The 14,113-nt window shown below is 44.6% G+C and overlaps 1 protein-coding gene across 1 annotated transcript in view; it reads left to right on the forward strand.

Moving 5' to 3' along the window:
• NOP14 (NOP14 nucleolar protein) overlaps window positions 1-14,113 on the forward strand; it is a 185,084-nt gene that overhangs the window by 131,730 nt on the left and 39,241 nt on the right. Inside the window, exons 10-11 of the mRNA XM_078678549.1 lie at window positions 5,904-5,989; window positions 10,476-10,611. Of these exons, the coding sequence (XP_078534675.1) occupies window positions 5,904-5,989; window positions 10,476-10,611 (222 nt within the window). The remainder of the gene's footprint in view (window positions 1-5,903; window positions 5,990-10,475; window positions 10,612-14,113) is intronic.

Below are 14,113 nucleotides of genomic sequence, written 5' to 3' on the forward strand. Positions count from 1 at the left end.
ACTGAAATGTGAATAGAATCTTGGAATCCAGCCAAGCGTGAAGACCTAATTATGTTTTGCCCACTAAGCCATTTCCTGGTTTGCAGGGCCTATTACTGGAATACATTCTGTGGAGCCATGTGAGAAAAAGGGAATATTTACAGTTCTCCATTAACCAGGGTAAAACAATGTTCTTTAAAGGGTTTCCAATCAAATATGCTTTTCATGTAATAGAAGGCCATGCTAGTAGCACTCTGCCCAAGAGGCATCAGGAAGATATAAAAGACATGGGGCACGAATGAAGTACATAATTACAGATTACAATGAATTCCCACATTCTTTTCTGATCATAGCACAGCTGAAATTACTATTGACCTATGATATGATGTCACATCCTCATGGATCAGTGATAGATATCACAAATGCCTTTATTGGGAAATAAAAGGCGGCACCTCCTTAGGAAACTAACACTTGTCTTTGTAGAGATTACACAGCATTGAAATGCTACAGTTCCATTGACAGCCAACAGATATCTTCGCTGAGATTACCTGGAATCCCTAGGTTCTCCAGTTGGAGGAATCTCCAAAGTTTGTTAAACACCATGTGGTTTCCACAAAGCAAATAAAATGAGAAACATGATGTGCATGGCTCGGGCCCTTAATGAGGGAACAGTAATTAATAGCGGTTGTTGCCACATAGGTGTAGGCAATAAAGCTATTAACACCTGTCCCTTACTCCAGAACATCATGGCAAAGGGACTACCACATTTCTTTTCTGTACATCTCTTGTATCTCTCCAGGTGCTGCTGCTGAAAGAAACACCATTCCCCCTTGCCTGTTACACGATGCTGGCTTGTAACATGATGTCTGTGCTGAAAACAAGCCTGGTCAAGCACAGCCATAGACAAAAATGTTTACTTTTCTCTACTTCTGTGGTTGATCAGTCTTGCTTCCACAAGGCAACTGATGGAGCAGTATCACGTACCAGGGATTTGCGAGCGACTTTTCAGCAGAACTTGGAGAAAAGAAAAGACTGACTTTTTAAGCAGAGTTCCACCATGCTTCTGTGGCACACCGGAAGGATATTAGGAGCTGGCAGCCACTGAATCCTTCTTGATGAGGCCAATGATGGTAGTTATAGTCCACAAAGGGAGCATTCTAATTGAGTGGCTAGCTCTCAGTGTTCCTCTTCAGGTGCTTGTAGGAAAGTGGCTCTATATATACTGGACCAAAGTAAGGTACAGTGTGTATAGATTCCCCCGTCCTCCGAGGTGTGGCCTCTAAAGTGGTAGCTTGGTCGAGCAGTAAGGCAGTATCAGAGGACAGTGTAAAACATTTGTTGTACACACTCATTCAGCAAATGGTCTCACACACTCAAGAACTGAACTCTAGGCCAATTGTTTTGTATTCAAAGATATAGTTGTTTTATTTTAGAACCAACAAGGTATCAAAATATACTTTCTCAGGATGAGTTACTTTAGTTAAATACTTTTCAAATAGGCAATAGACTTTTTGAATACAATAGTTAGTTTGTTGCAATAGGCAACACCATTTCAAACACAATGCAACATTGAGCCCAATGGGAATTTCTATTTAAATGCAATTAGTTACTTTGTAGATTACTTTTCTAACCACAGGACTGGATCCTAGATTCAGTCCCGGGACATGAGCTGTAAACAGTTAAGTAAAGGCATTTTGTTTACAGTAGTGATTTTTAAAGTTTAAAGTTGACACTTTAGAAACGTTTTCAGTTGAAATTACCAATGTTATCCTATGGGAGGAAATTCAGTTTTCCGGTAAAGTATGTTCATTTTACTTTGTAATCCAGTGCTGGACTCCTAGGTTCAGCACTGGGACCTCTATCTAAAACAGGCAGGTAATTACGTTTAGATCGTTGGCACGATTTTTAGAGAATATTTTAAGTTTCAAAAATCGACACTTTAAAACTTTTTCTGCAAAAAGCAGGCAATGATACCCTATGGAAGGAAATTCAAGTTACTGGTAAGTACTGTTAGAATTACTTTTCAGGGTCAGTACTGGGCTCAAAGATGCAGCACTGAGATCTCTCCTGATAACAGGTGAGTAAATCGGAATTCGTAGTTCGGCTGATTTTAGATGAATATTTTAAAGTTCCAAAACTCCATACTTGGAAGAATTTCCAAGTGAAACCAGTCAATGTTAGCCCATGGAAGAAAAGTGAGTTATAGGCTTTTAGGTAAGTACTCGACTGGCAGAGTTGAGGTTCTGGGCTTAGACTCGGGGGTCTCCCAGGGTCAGGTAGGTACAGTTGGTACACCCTCAGCGGCACAGGGGCAGCCGGTTGCAGAGTTAGTTAGGCCCAATGTTATCCAATAAGAGGCAGGGGGCCTTTGGTTGGTGGCTGCTGGCTAGCAGGCCACTCCGCTGTGGGAGCTGGGCTCCTGGTCACTTGCTCAGGGCAAATGGGGAAGTAGGATAGGACAAAGGTTGCACTTCCAGGGGCACTCGGGCGGCTGGGTGCAGGGTGCTTTTGAGCCATCGGGCGCTTAATGTTATTCAATGGAGATCTTGAAAAGGGAACAAAGGCTGCAGACTCAGGGACGGAGGATCTTCTGGAGCAACCAACACTTCGAGGGGTAAGTTGGGATTTTGGAGGATAGGTAGGCACCCCGGAGTGGGGCACAGGAGGCCGGGGGGTGCCGGGTGCAGGGGTGTCTTTGGACGTCAGGAAATCTTACCCTCTACTTGTCGTGGTTGGAGGGGTCCCTGGTTCTGAGGCTGCAGGCTTCGTCTGGGTCGTCGAGGAGGGTCCTTGATTCCAGGTCAGAATCACCGGGGGGACGTCCTCAGGGTCTTTGTCCACTTGGGCACAGGCCGGGCTCGGCGGGTGCAGAGTGGGCTTAATTCGCGGTTCGTGGCTGGCACCAGGGGTATTGCTGTTTTAGCAGAACCACTGCTCGTGGGAGTCCCAGTCCCTAAGAGGGTCAAGGCAGGCAGGTCCTCCAGGGTTCTCGAGGTTGCTGTCCGCAGGAGACGCCGGGAATTAGCAGGAGCAGGTTCAAGGATCAACAGGCTTGTAGGGCTGGGGCCAAGTCAGTTGGTGTCGTCCTCTTGTTAGCAGCTGCACAGCAGGTCTTCTTCTTCTTGGTCTTCTTTCTTGTTTCGAAATCAGGATCTGGGGAAGGAAGGTTCAGGGTGCCCCTAAATACTAAATGTAGGGGCGTTACAGGTAGGGGAAGGGCAGGGACCAAAAGGTACCTGTCCTGGTGTGAGTACACCCCCTATCCTGCTCCTCTCCTGTGGGTGGTGGGGCAGGGGCCTCTCTCTGATTGGGCAGGGCTCCCCATTCTCAAGATGGCCGAAGCCCGGAGTTGTGCTTCACCTGGCCTCTCCCACCTAGGGGTGGAGTTGGCACAGGCTGGCACACCCCCTTTCCTCTCGTAGGGTCTCCCGCCAGAGTGGGGGTCAGACCGGTGGGGGCCAGTTGCTGAGTACAGCAAGTGGTCTGGAGAAGCTCACAAAGGTGGTATGCCTTTGAAGCTTCACCCTGACCATCCTGGGGGAGGAGACCTAGCACCTCGCACAGGATGTGCATTGTTGCAGACCCAGGAGAGCGGGGGGCTCTCCACCCAGGGGTCCAGCAACATGTCTGCTGTGTGGCAGCCTAGGCAGCCTCTCTGACAAGACGTGGATTGTAGGTTAGGTTTCAGGGGGCATCTCTAAGATGCCCTCTGTAGTGCATTTTACATTAAATCTCACACTGGCATCAGTGTGGGTTTAATGTGCTGAGAAGTTTGATATTAAACTTGTCAGTCTTCAGTTTAGCCATTATGGGGCTGTGGAGTTCGTAATGACAACCTCCCAGCACCATATACTCTTAATGGCATTACTGCACTTACAGTGCCCAGGAATGGCCCTGGGTACTGGAGGGGCACAGGGCTCATGCACCTGGCATAGTGCGCCCAGCTAGAGGAGTGACTGATGTATGCCAGGGGAGTGGGTTTGTAGGTATGGCACACAGGGATGTGTGCCATGTCGACTTTGTTTAGTGCTGCACCAGGACACTCAGTCTGCAAAGGCTGTGTGTGTGTCAGGGTGCAGGGCCCCTAAGGGTGGTACAATAAGTGCTGCAGCCTGTAGGGGTCTTCTCTGGTCACAATGCCCTGGGTACCTAGGGTACCACTTACCAGGGGCTGACATATGGCCAGAGATGCCAATTGGGTTTAGCTTCAATACAGTTTTAGGGAAGGAACACAGGCCCTGGGCACCTGATTGGCAGGAGCCCAGGACACACTCACTCAAAGCACATCAGCAATTCAGCAAAAAGTGGGGGCATACCATGCAAGAAAGATGGCACTTTCTCACAGTGCTAAATGTATTATGTAGACTTTTTTCCCGGGCCGCACATTAGAAAGTGGCTGTTCCATTTTCTGCATTTGAGAATCCCCTGACAAGTAGCATAATTTATCTTGTTTGCCCTAGCACATGCTTCTGTTACAAAAGTAGGTTGGTAGTGACTCTGGGCCTCTTTCTTTTTCCCTTAAACCCCTCCCACTTATGGAATGACTTATCCATTAATTGTAAACTCATGGAATGAAGACGCAGGGTAGAATTCAAGTATATATGTAGAAAAGTAAAGGTATTCACTGCAAAAACTTTGCTTCAAAGGCATATGAGCGCCATTTGAGATTGTAAGCTAATATTCTCACCAAGATTATTTGCAGAAGAAATTCTGCTGTTACTCCGATGATTAATAAAGGTCCTCATAGTTTGTCCCTGCACAGGGAACTTTTTCTTTAATCAGGAATACATTGCAGACTGACTACCCGTGCCTGATTATATATCATGGCCCTTCAAGCATACCATACTGTTCAGTTGCTATTAAACGTATTGATGCAACCTGTTATCTGTTGTCCTACATTCACTATTTCCAATTTAGAGAGAACTGCCTACGCTAGGAGACATTACCTTAAAAGTGTTCTAAAGAAAGAACAGGGTCACTTTAAGGGAACTTTGGAAGCCTATAAAAAGGGCATCCATTAGTAACTAAGCCGCTCAAATGTTCCACTTGAGTTCTTGTCTCGTGGCAGAATTCATCCAAAGGCATTGGGTAACCATTTACTGTTGCTGTACGAGAAGGAACCGGTACTGCAGGAGTTAGTTGCTGTAGACTTGGCAACATCAGCAATTGTGACTGATAAGAGATTTGCCGCATCCAGCCCCTTAACTGCCTGCTGTGGAGCAGAAACCTCCCATCACACAAACTTGATAGAACATTGTGGAGGGGGAATATGGTAAAAGGCATAAGGCATGAGATTCACGTGATATCAAATTATGCTTTTTTAATTTTTTTTACTTCAGATCTGGTTCACCAGAAAAAACAAAATAGCACTCTTGCCTCAAAACTTCACTGAACAGACTTGTAGCATTCTGGGGTTGATCAGGCTCTCAAAATCTCTTGCTTCGAGCTATAAACTAGACTCCTGTTAGGATCCTGATGTTGGTACATTTATAACATGGACCAGTGCTTTGCTTCCTGTAATCCTGAAAACATCTTGGCATTCTCTTGAATTGCTAAACACGATTTTTAAAAGGACAGAAAACGATACTTTCTCAACTAAATCTTTACACCTGCTTCTTACTCAGTCGTTTTCATGAGGACTGCGGCAATCAGTAGTATCTGTGGGTACCGTAATTTGCCACTGCTATCCCATGATCTGAAATCGATGACCAAGTGGCTCCCTTCCAGCACTGAGCTCTACCGCATATCAAAGTTGAGTGATCAAAGCTTACTCTAGGTGTCCTGTCAATGCTGTAGCTTCGAAAAATGATAATACCTCCATTGTTTACGGTTAAGTAAAAAGTACAATTAAACTTGTAATATTCAACTAGAAGGTGATGGCAAATAACATGCACAACATAATGCAGTTTTTTTTGTTCTTGCAGAAATTGTTTGGATTTCTCCTGGAGTACATTGGAGAACTAGCAGTCAGTGACTCGCAGCAGCTAGGAACAATTGACAAAATGACTGCGTAAGTAGAAAAATATTTTGGGTTAAGTCTGAATAAAGTTCACCTTTCTTGCTAATATGGGATTGTTTAGGTTTCCAAATGTGTTGAGAAACATGCAGGAAGTTCAGAAATCTGTTGCACATTTAAAAAGAAGAGTGTAAAAGAAAACATTTGATGATTAAAAGGGATGATAATCTGCCTCCCAAATGTCTGTATACTTTCTTAGTTGTGGGAGTGTTTGGTCCTGAAAGCCTTTTAAGCCTCCGTGTTAAGGACCTACTTAATAAGTAAACATTTCAGACCTTGCTGGATCTCCTCATCGTAAATTGTAAACTGGCTGTCCATGGATGAGTCCAGTTGTAGAGCCACATTTTAGATGTGGTGGTGTATTCCGTTTCTGTCGGTAGTACTGCACTGTTCGTGACATATCTAGTGTTGTCGGTCTGGGGCATTGTTGTACACTTTGTGGTAATATCCAGAGGCACCACATGGCTAATATGTGTAGAATGAATGACGTTTTTAAAGCACCTACAACCTCATGGGGTCTATTCCTGTGACAGCTGCCACACTTTCCTGATGGATCTGCAATCCTAAACTGGACAACATAAGTTTTGGCGCTCTGTCCATCATCTCCTTGTGTATCTTTGTTTGCTATAAGTAGTCGGAGTATGCCCAGACATGGGTCCCTTGCTCACTTTACAACTGGATTCAAGCTAGTTTGGCTAATGAGGGGTGTTACCCCGAAACCGGTCCTAGGATGCTTGTTTCCGGTACGGCTTGGCAGTTCGGGCTGGACTGTTCCCATGAGGAACAGGGTCAAGACTGATTTGCATATGGCTGGGTCTGAACTGGGGTGGCGAAGTGAGCTAAAGAACGATGATTGATTCAACCCAGATCTGTGACTGTGGGTGAGTGTCTGAAAAGTTTCTGCGCTCCGTCCCTCATCTCCTTTTTTGCTTTGGACAACATAACCAGCAATTTTGTTTCTGAGTACTGCTAAAATTGAGACCATTCATAGATACGCGGTAGTGTTCTACTGGCCAGGTGTTTAACCAGTGGTCTACCTTTTGCAACTGCCAACTTTGTCACACACCTTTCCCTGGGATCTAAGTGCTGCCTTTTGTAGATTTTTGCACTATGGTTTTTTTAAAAGGCCAATAATGCTTCCTCTAGTGGTCATGCTCCTCCCCTGGACTTGATAATGCCTGAGTTAGTAAAGGCCCCTCAAGTCTTGTCAAACTGGTGATGCTTGGCAGAACCTGCCATCAGTCACCCTGTCAACTGAGCTATTGCTCTGTTCGACACAGATATCATTCTTTCTATAGCACAGACAAAGGGCCTGATTAGAGTTTGGTGGAGGCGGGACATTCTCCCCAAAAAAGCATCTGGTATCCTTGTCCGTCCATTTAAAGTGTGTAGACGTTAAGAATTTCTAGCAGATTTACTGCATCTGCCAAATGTTAGTTCAGGCCCTTATATTTTATTGTGCTGTAGTGTTTATACAGAATGGTGGTATAACAGGTTATGCAAGCAATTGTTCATATGTTCACATTCTCCCTGGCATCTCATATTCAGTAGAATGTAACATCTATTGGAATTGAGACGGTAGCTGTAAACCCTGTGTGACTGCTCTGAAGCGTAGGTCATAGGAAGAAAACTTTGCAAGTCGCATGTAACATAAGTGAAATCAACAGTATTTTATACTGGTGCAATAAAAATAAGGTTCTAAAAGAAACTCCCGTAATTGATGAAGGACCATACTGACCACACTCGACCGAGACCTCAAACAAGCTGCTCACTTTCTGAAAAGAGCATGTTTTTAGTATTCTTATCTTGGAGGTCAAAGAAGAGAGAATTATGGAGATGACAGCTTAGAACGATTGGTATTGATTGGCTTCTATTATGAAATGATGATGCACAAGAGAATGCCTGATATATGGTCTACGGTATTTAAATAATGGCCACTAACGTTTTCCAATAATATTGGGTGCTGGCTGAATTGTTTTAGACTCGTTCAAAATTTATGGCATACAGTTGTAGTAATAGTAATCCCTGCTTGGCCCATTAAACTTTTCAAGCTATGGCAAAAGATATGTCCTTTTGCTGTTGCCGTGAAGAAGGATGTGAAAAAGCTGCAGATGTGTATTTTAGTATTAGATTTCTCACACTTACACAGGCACAAGAACAATGTTGGATGGGATCTGGGCAGTTTCTGCACTAAGTATGCCCACACAGTGCAGACCATTTAGAATTGTTTTCCGGAGACCGACACAGAACTTGTAGTTATACAAAGGATTCTGGATTTTGCTGGAAGTAGAAGATTGATAACAATACTGCATGCAACGCTGATGTAGAACTGGGGCGGGGGGAGGGGAGAGATATACAGAGAAAGCCCAGGAGAGATGGCCATTTAACTATCCAGAGAACCTGCCAGCCTTGGATTGAAAGAGTTTGTGGGCAAATTAAAATGTCATCTCCCAATGCCTTGTTCAAAGCAACTCTTTTCCATGATATACACAGAACATATCTTACACCAGGCAGGTTGTCCTTGGTATATCCAGGCATGTAGTAATCTTGTATTTATAAGGAGGGTAATGGAAAATTAGTGGAGGCGAATTTCCCACTCAAGGAGAGAGTGGTAGGTCCAGCCAGGTGTTCGCCCAAATAAGTATGAGAAACAAGAAGTACCGGGCAGTTCCTAAATGGAGTGAAGGTTGGATGTTGGTGACTACTTTATGTTGTGGATGGACGCGTGGGTATCCACTGTGTTGGATAGAATGGCCTCACACACCCTTGCAGGTGTCATGCTTCATCATCGGCAATGCTCCTCGTTGGGTCGGCGGTGCAATACCCAACGGGCAACACCTCAAAGAGGGGCTCTTTGGCGGAGATCTTTTTCCAACTGCCGTATGGGTGAAGTGTGGGTGAGGGGCCAGTAGTGTGTAGACGTGGTGAAGAAGTTAAAATTGGAGTAAAGGGTACCAGGATCAGGTTTATTCTAGCGGTCCCTAGGTTATACCCGCAGCTCTACCTGCCGGGTGCTGTTGTTGTGGCTCACCCAACCAAGATAGGTGAGTGCTCAGCCATCGCTATTTGTCATGAGAATACTGCTGCCAGGCATTGTTTTTTAATTAGAGGGACTACTCTCTTCGAGCATGCAACTCACCTTGCTCATCACGGTTTAGTCCACGTGTTTTTAATATATGCCTATTACACACCCACATAGGCATGCTTCACACTATTTTGGTTGTTTGGTGTCACATGCGAATTACTGTGGAATACGTGACCTGTTGTGTAATGCCCTTTTTGTCTCCCACTCTAGGCAATTGCAGCACAACACAGGTATTACTTTTGACCCTTGACACTGATTAGAAAAAGTCTTCTAGCTAGGTAAGGGCACCATGTAGACAGTTAACAAATCACTAAACTTTTTGTTTTTCTTGGTCCTGAGGAATCGCTTGTCTGAGGACGAATAGCGAGAAACATGTCGACCGATTGATACACCCTGTAGTCTAGTCTCGCACTAGGGGACATTAGATCCCTACGAGCCTATTCTATTTCTCCAATTTTAATTTGGAATAAGGGACTGCTAGAATAAACCTGATCCTGGTACCCTTTACTCCAATTTTAACTTCTTCACCACGTCTACACACTACTGGCCCCTCACCCACACTTTACCCATACGGCAGTTGGAAAAAGATCTCTGCCAAAGAGCCCCTCTTTGAGGTGTTGCCCGTTGGGTATTGCACCGCCGACCCAACGAGGAGCATTGCCAAAGATGAAGCATGACACCTGCAAGGGTGTGTGAGGCCATTATATCCAACACAGTGGATATCCACGCGTCCATCCACAACATAAAGTAGTCACCAACATCCAACCTTCACTCCATTTAGGAACAGCCCGGTACTTCTTGTTTCTCATGTAGTAATCTTGTGGCAGGTGTGGTGTTCAGGAAGCTGATTTACTTCATATGACATGGGTTGCCTGGAATCATAAGGCTTTTGGAATGAAGTAATGAAAGTAGGAAGTGAAATATCTGCAGTTACTGTTACGAAATCTATAAAAATATGTCTGCTTGGTGTATTGCCAAAATGTAAATAATATAAAATAAAATGCTGATGTGGGCATTGGGCACAGTTTTGGCAAAGAGAGGACTAGTCAGACGTTGGTTCTTCCTGGATATTCCAGGAGTTGCGAAATTGAAGAAGGGCTTACCTGAGTGGGCTCTGGCAGATTAGCATCATATGAATAAATCATAGAGGGATGAGAAACTTGTGGAGGACGTAGCTGAATGGGAAGAAATGCTAACTGAGCTAACATGTTTCCCAGATAAAACAATAAATAAAAAGAGAAACATTTAGACATACTGAAAGGTCAGGCGACAGCATATTAATGGTTCATCTTTATAGGCTATTCCATTTCTAATCCTAGGAGCAAATGCTAACATGCACTCGTGTAAAAGTCTAAGTGGAAAATGTTGCTGTGAATTCTGTTTGTTCATCCATAGGCATTTGTATGATCTCTGCCAGCTGTTTCCTGATGCTGCTAGTGAAAGTCTCCGCTCTGTCTTCCGAGATGCAGCACATGAGATGGAAGAAATCTTAGAGGTCAGAGGTCATGCAAAATTTCCTACATTGGATATGGTGAGTGGGTTGACACTGTATTCTAAAATATGCATCCAGACTTTTTGTTTGTTTTGTTCATGATATGCACTTCTAAGACCATCGTGGTAAATAACGGAGGCAATAGGGATTGTTAGCTGTTTTTTAGGTCGAGCTTTGGAGATCTGATGTGCAAATTCTTTGTGGGCTTTGTTAGAAAAGTTATAGCCGCATTTAGTTTGAGCATTTGCTTCTCCATTTTGTATGCCATTTCTGCGCTGCACATCTTTCTTCAGTTTCGTTGCTTACTGAGCTGCTGTTCTTGGCTAAACGAAAGTCCTGTCTTAACGTTTCTTGTAAATCATTTGAGGCAACCCAGCCGCGCCTTAGTCTAGAGAGCGCCCTGGCCTTTATAAGGCTACAGTGCCTGATACTGATAAGAACATGTTTTGGCGCATCTGCAAATTTCTGTAATACAAGTCTTGGCTTGAACTAACTGTAGCAAACTGGTTCTAACCAGTTTGTTATCATCTTTTTGTTTGTTCACTACTATAAATGTAGCCCTCATATCTTTTGTCACCTCACTCCTGTGCACCCTCCCTGGACGCTGTACGGACCTGTGCCCGCTCATGTCTATAATAAACATTGCTTGTAATACTTTTCCTCCGGCTACCTGGTTATTTGTCAACGAGTAGACAGGGTGGATTTGGAACCAGACGAGAGAGTTGCTGTGTTGCTAATAATTTCTCGTCTCCACAGCTTCAAGTCTGCTCGTTACTTTTCATTTGTTTGTTTCAGGGTCCTCTAAAAATCACTTCTTCCAAGTGGTTAATCTTTTCTATTTTTCCTTCCTTTTCGTGGGTTGTTCACTCCCACGCAGCAGTGCTACTTACTTGTACCCTTTACTTGTACCCTTCCACTTTTCCCAATATTAGCATCTGTTCAGGGACTACTTTTCCCTTTCTCTAAGGGCATTTCACACGAGTGCTCGATGTATTCAGTGGCTCAGAGCAAAGGGGTTTTGTAAACAGGGCTGTTATGTCCCACAACCCCCTCACCGCTTCAGCCCTCCCCATCCCCCTTCCCATGTGCAGTAAATGAGGGCTTGGATAATGATGTAAATAGGCCTGTACATTTTTTTCTTTTTTCATCCCATTTGCACGCTGTTTTCTGATGGTGCCGATGTCAGTCCAGTCTTGCCTCTGCAGCACTGCGGACCGCTCCCGGGCACAACTTGTTTGACTTTCCGAACGTGCTCAGCCGGCGACTGTAGATCATGCCCTCTTCTTGTTTATTTGCTGCTCCAATATCAGTCTCCACATGTAGGAAAAGCAAATGCAATGCCACACGTGTCATCAGCCAGTACCCGAAGGGGCCAAGCTGTATCGATAGTCCTAAAACGAGTCCACTATTCTATCCATACTTTCAGGCAGACGTTGCCTGAAAATGAAATGAAATCAAGTGTCTCTGCAAAGCAGCATTGACTGAGCTACTTTCGGAGTTTGCTGATGCGGCTGCTTCTGGTCCACTGGCCCAGTCACTGCCGCAGGAGGGCACCCCCCATGGAGCCGTTTTCACGCAGCTTGTAAACCATTTCTCAGATGCCTTATCATAAGCGTTTTACGCTTGATATTCTTTACATAAAAAGTGTCCATGACCCTTCATGCATCTGTTCTTTCTGAAGTGAATGGGTTGGGTTGTACCATACCAGGTACTTTCAGTGGTCTTCTATCTTGAACCATGGCACTCCATTTTGTCACCTCTTTGTGTTCCATCAGACCTGGCCAGACTGGTGATAACAGGCAATCCTCGGTAGGCCGGAAGGGTGGGGGTCGGTTTTGTTAATGGGGACCGGTTTTTTTTTTTTTTTTTGTGTGTGCAAAATCAGCCACTAGTAACAAAATCTGAAGGCCACTGTGACAGTCTCTGCACTCTGACCTCTGTGCTGGGAAAAAGCACCACTGGAGGTTGCGAGGTCACGGTTGTATTAAGTAGTGCGTGTATGTACACTTTCGGCGCCGCGTCCGCTGTATGAAGGCAGTTCACGCAGCGCCAGAAACCGTGCAGGAGCGCCAATGACCATGTGAGTTTAGGCCGTGAGTGTCAGGCCAATGATTTGCGTCCCCCCCTCAAGTTCGCCCGTCGGCGCCACAACATAGTGGGCAGCACACACTAGTCAGTCAGAGACTGACACAGGAGAAACAAGCAGCATGATTAGTCTTTGTAGGCCTCCATATAGTATTAAGAAAGTGTACCTTACTGTTTTCAAAAGTATTATAAAATCATGTGAAAAATGTTCGTACATTCATTGGGCAAATTTATTTAAATGTACAAATCCAGTGCCCTCGAGACGCGGAGCTTGTCACTGAGCGCGCTTTAAACTGAATAGGCACGCATGCATACGCAGGTAGCGAGGATACATGTAAACTGTGTGTCCTTATGGTTTCAAGTACAAATACATATCTGTTCAATACGGACTACCTTGAATGACATAGCGTTTAGGGCAGCACATGTGACGGTAAATGAATCCCCTGTCTGGTAACGAGTGGAGTTCGAACAAATGGGTGGAATACACCTTGCATGTGATTTTCCCCTGTTCCGTGTTTGGGGGTGAGTGGTACATATTTATCTTTGCTTGCATCGAACAAGTCTCTTTACATGTCCTGGAACAGAACAATGTTACTATCCTGTTGTTCTACCGGTCACAGGTCTGTTAGGAAACTCAGTAAGTTTGCGCCATGACTGACCAGCACTGAGCATGTGCCGAAATGAAACGAGCCTTGGGAAGTATGGATGAATGGCGTTTTTTTGCAGGGCAAATCCAGCTATAAAACAGAGGGTTAAAATTTGTAGGGAGTAAAATTATCATTGTAATACGGGGAGGTTGTATCTAGTTCAGGTACAAGCAAAGATTCGACGTTATGATGCTTGTCAGGTCTTGGAAAGGGTGCTGTTTTAAACTAAAATGCATGATGCGGAAGGCCTGTCTTCTGTTCTCTTCCTTGCAGTTTCTGGTCCTTAGTCTGACAATGCTAAGACTGCATATGCTGTGCCTGATATATGTAGTCTTAGATTTGTCTGTGAGGTAGAGTGGCTTGGTGGATGTAAATGTCCAGTATATATATAGATGCAACAGATATTGAAGGTAATGTGGGTGGTCATCTGGTGCCAATGGAGGTCTTGGGAGTATGGGAGTGACCCAGCTGAGCTTCCTAAGTCATTTGATAAATCCTGTGATCTTGCTTTTAGTAGTGTTGAATGGGTGTGTGGGAATGCTCAGATCTGCTAAAGAAGGGTCTTCAGCTTCCATGACATCTGCACAGATGGTGAATGTAGACAACTTAATCTATCACAGTATCTGATCTGTTCTGAAGGGATGTCATGTGCTGAGATGAAATTTTGACCTTTTCCACTCTGAGCCACACCCTCACAAACTCCGCCTGAATAGGCGAGGGTCATTTGCTACCATTGTTCTTTGTGTGATTCCTGAATTTTTCACAATCCCATGACTTCAGTGATGGCATTACCCACACTGAAAAGTGTT

The sequence above is a fragment of the Lissotriton helveticus genome, chromosome 2_2 (assembly GCF_964261635.1).
Source record: "Lissotriton helveticus chromosome 2_2, aLisHel1.1, whole genome shotgun sequence".
In the NCBI taxonomy this organism is placed as follows: Eukaryota; Metazoa; Chordata; class Amphibia; order Caudata; family Salamandridae; genus Lissotriton; species Lissotriton helveticus.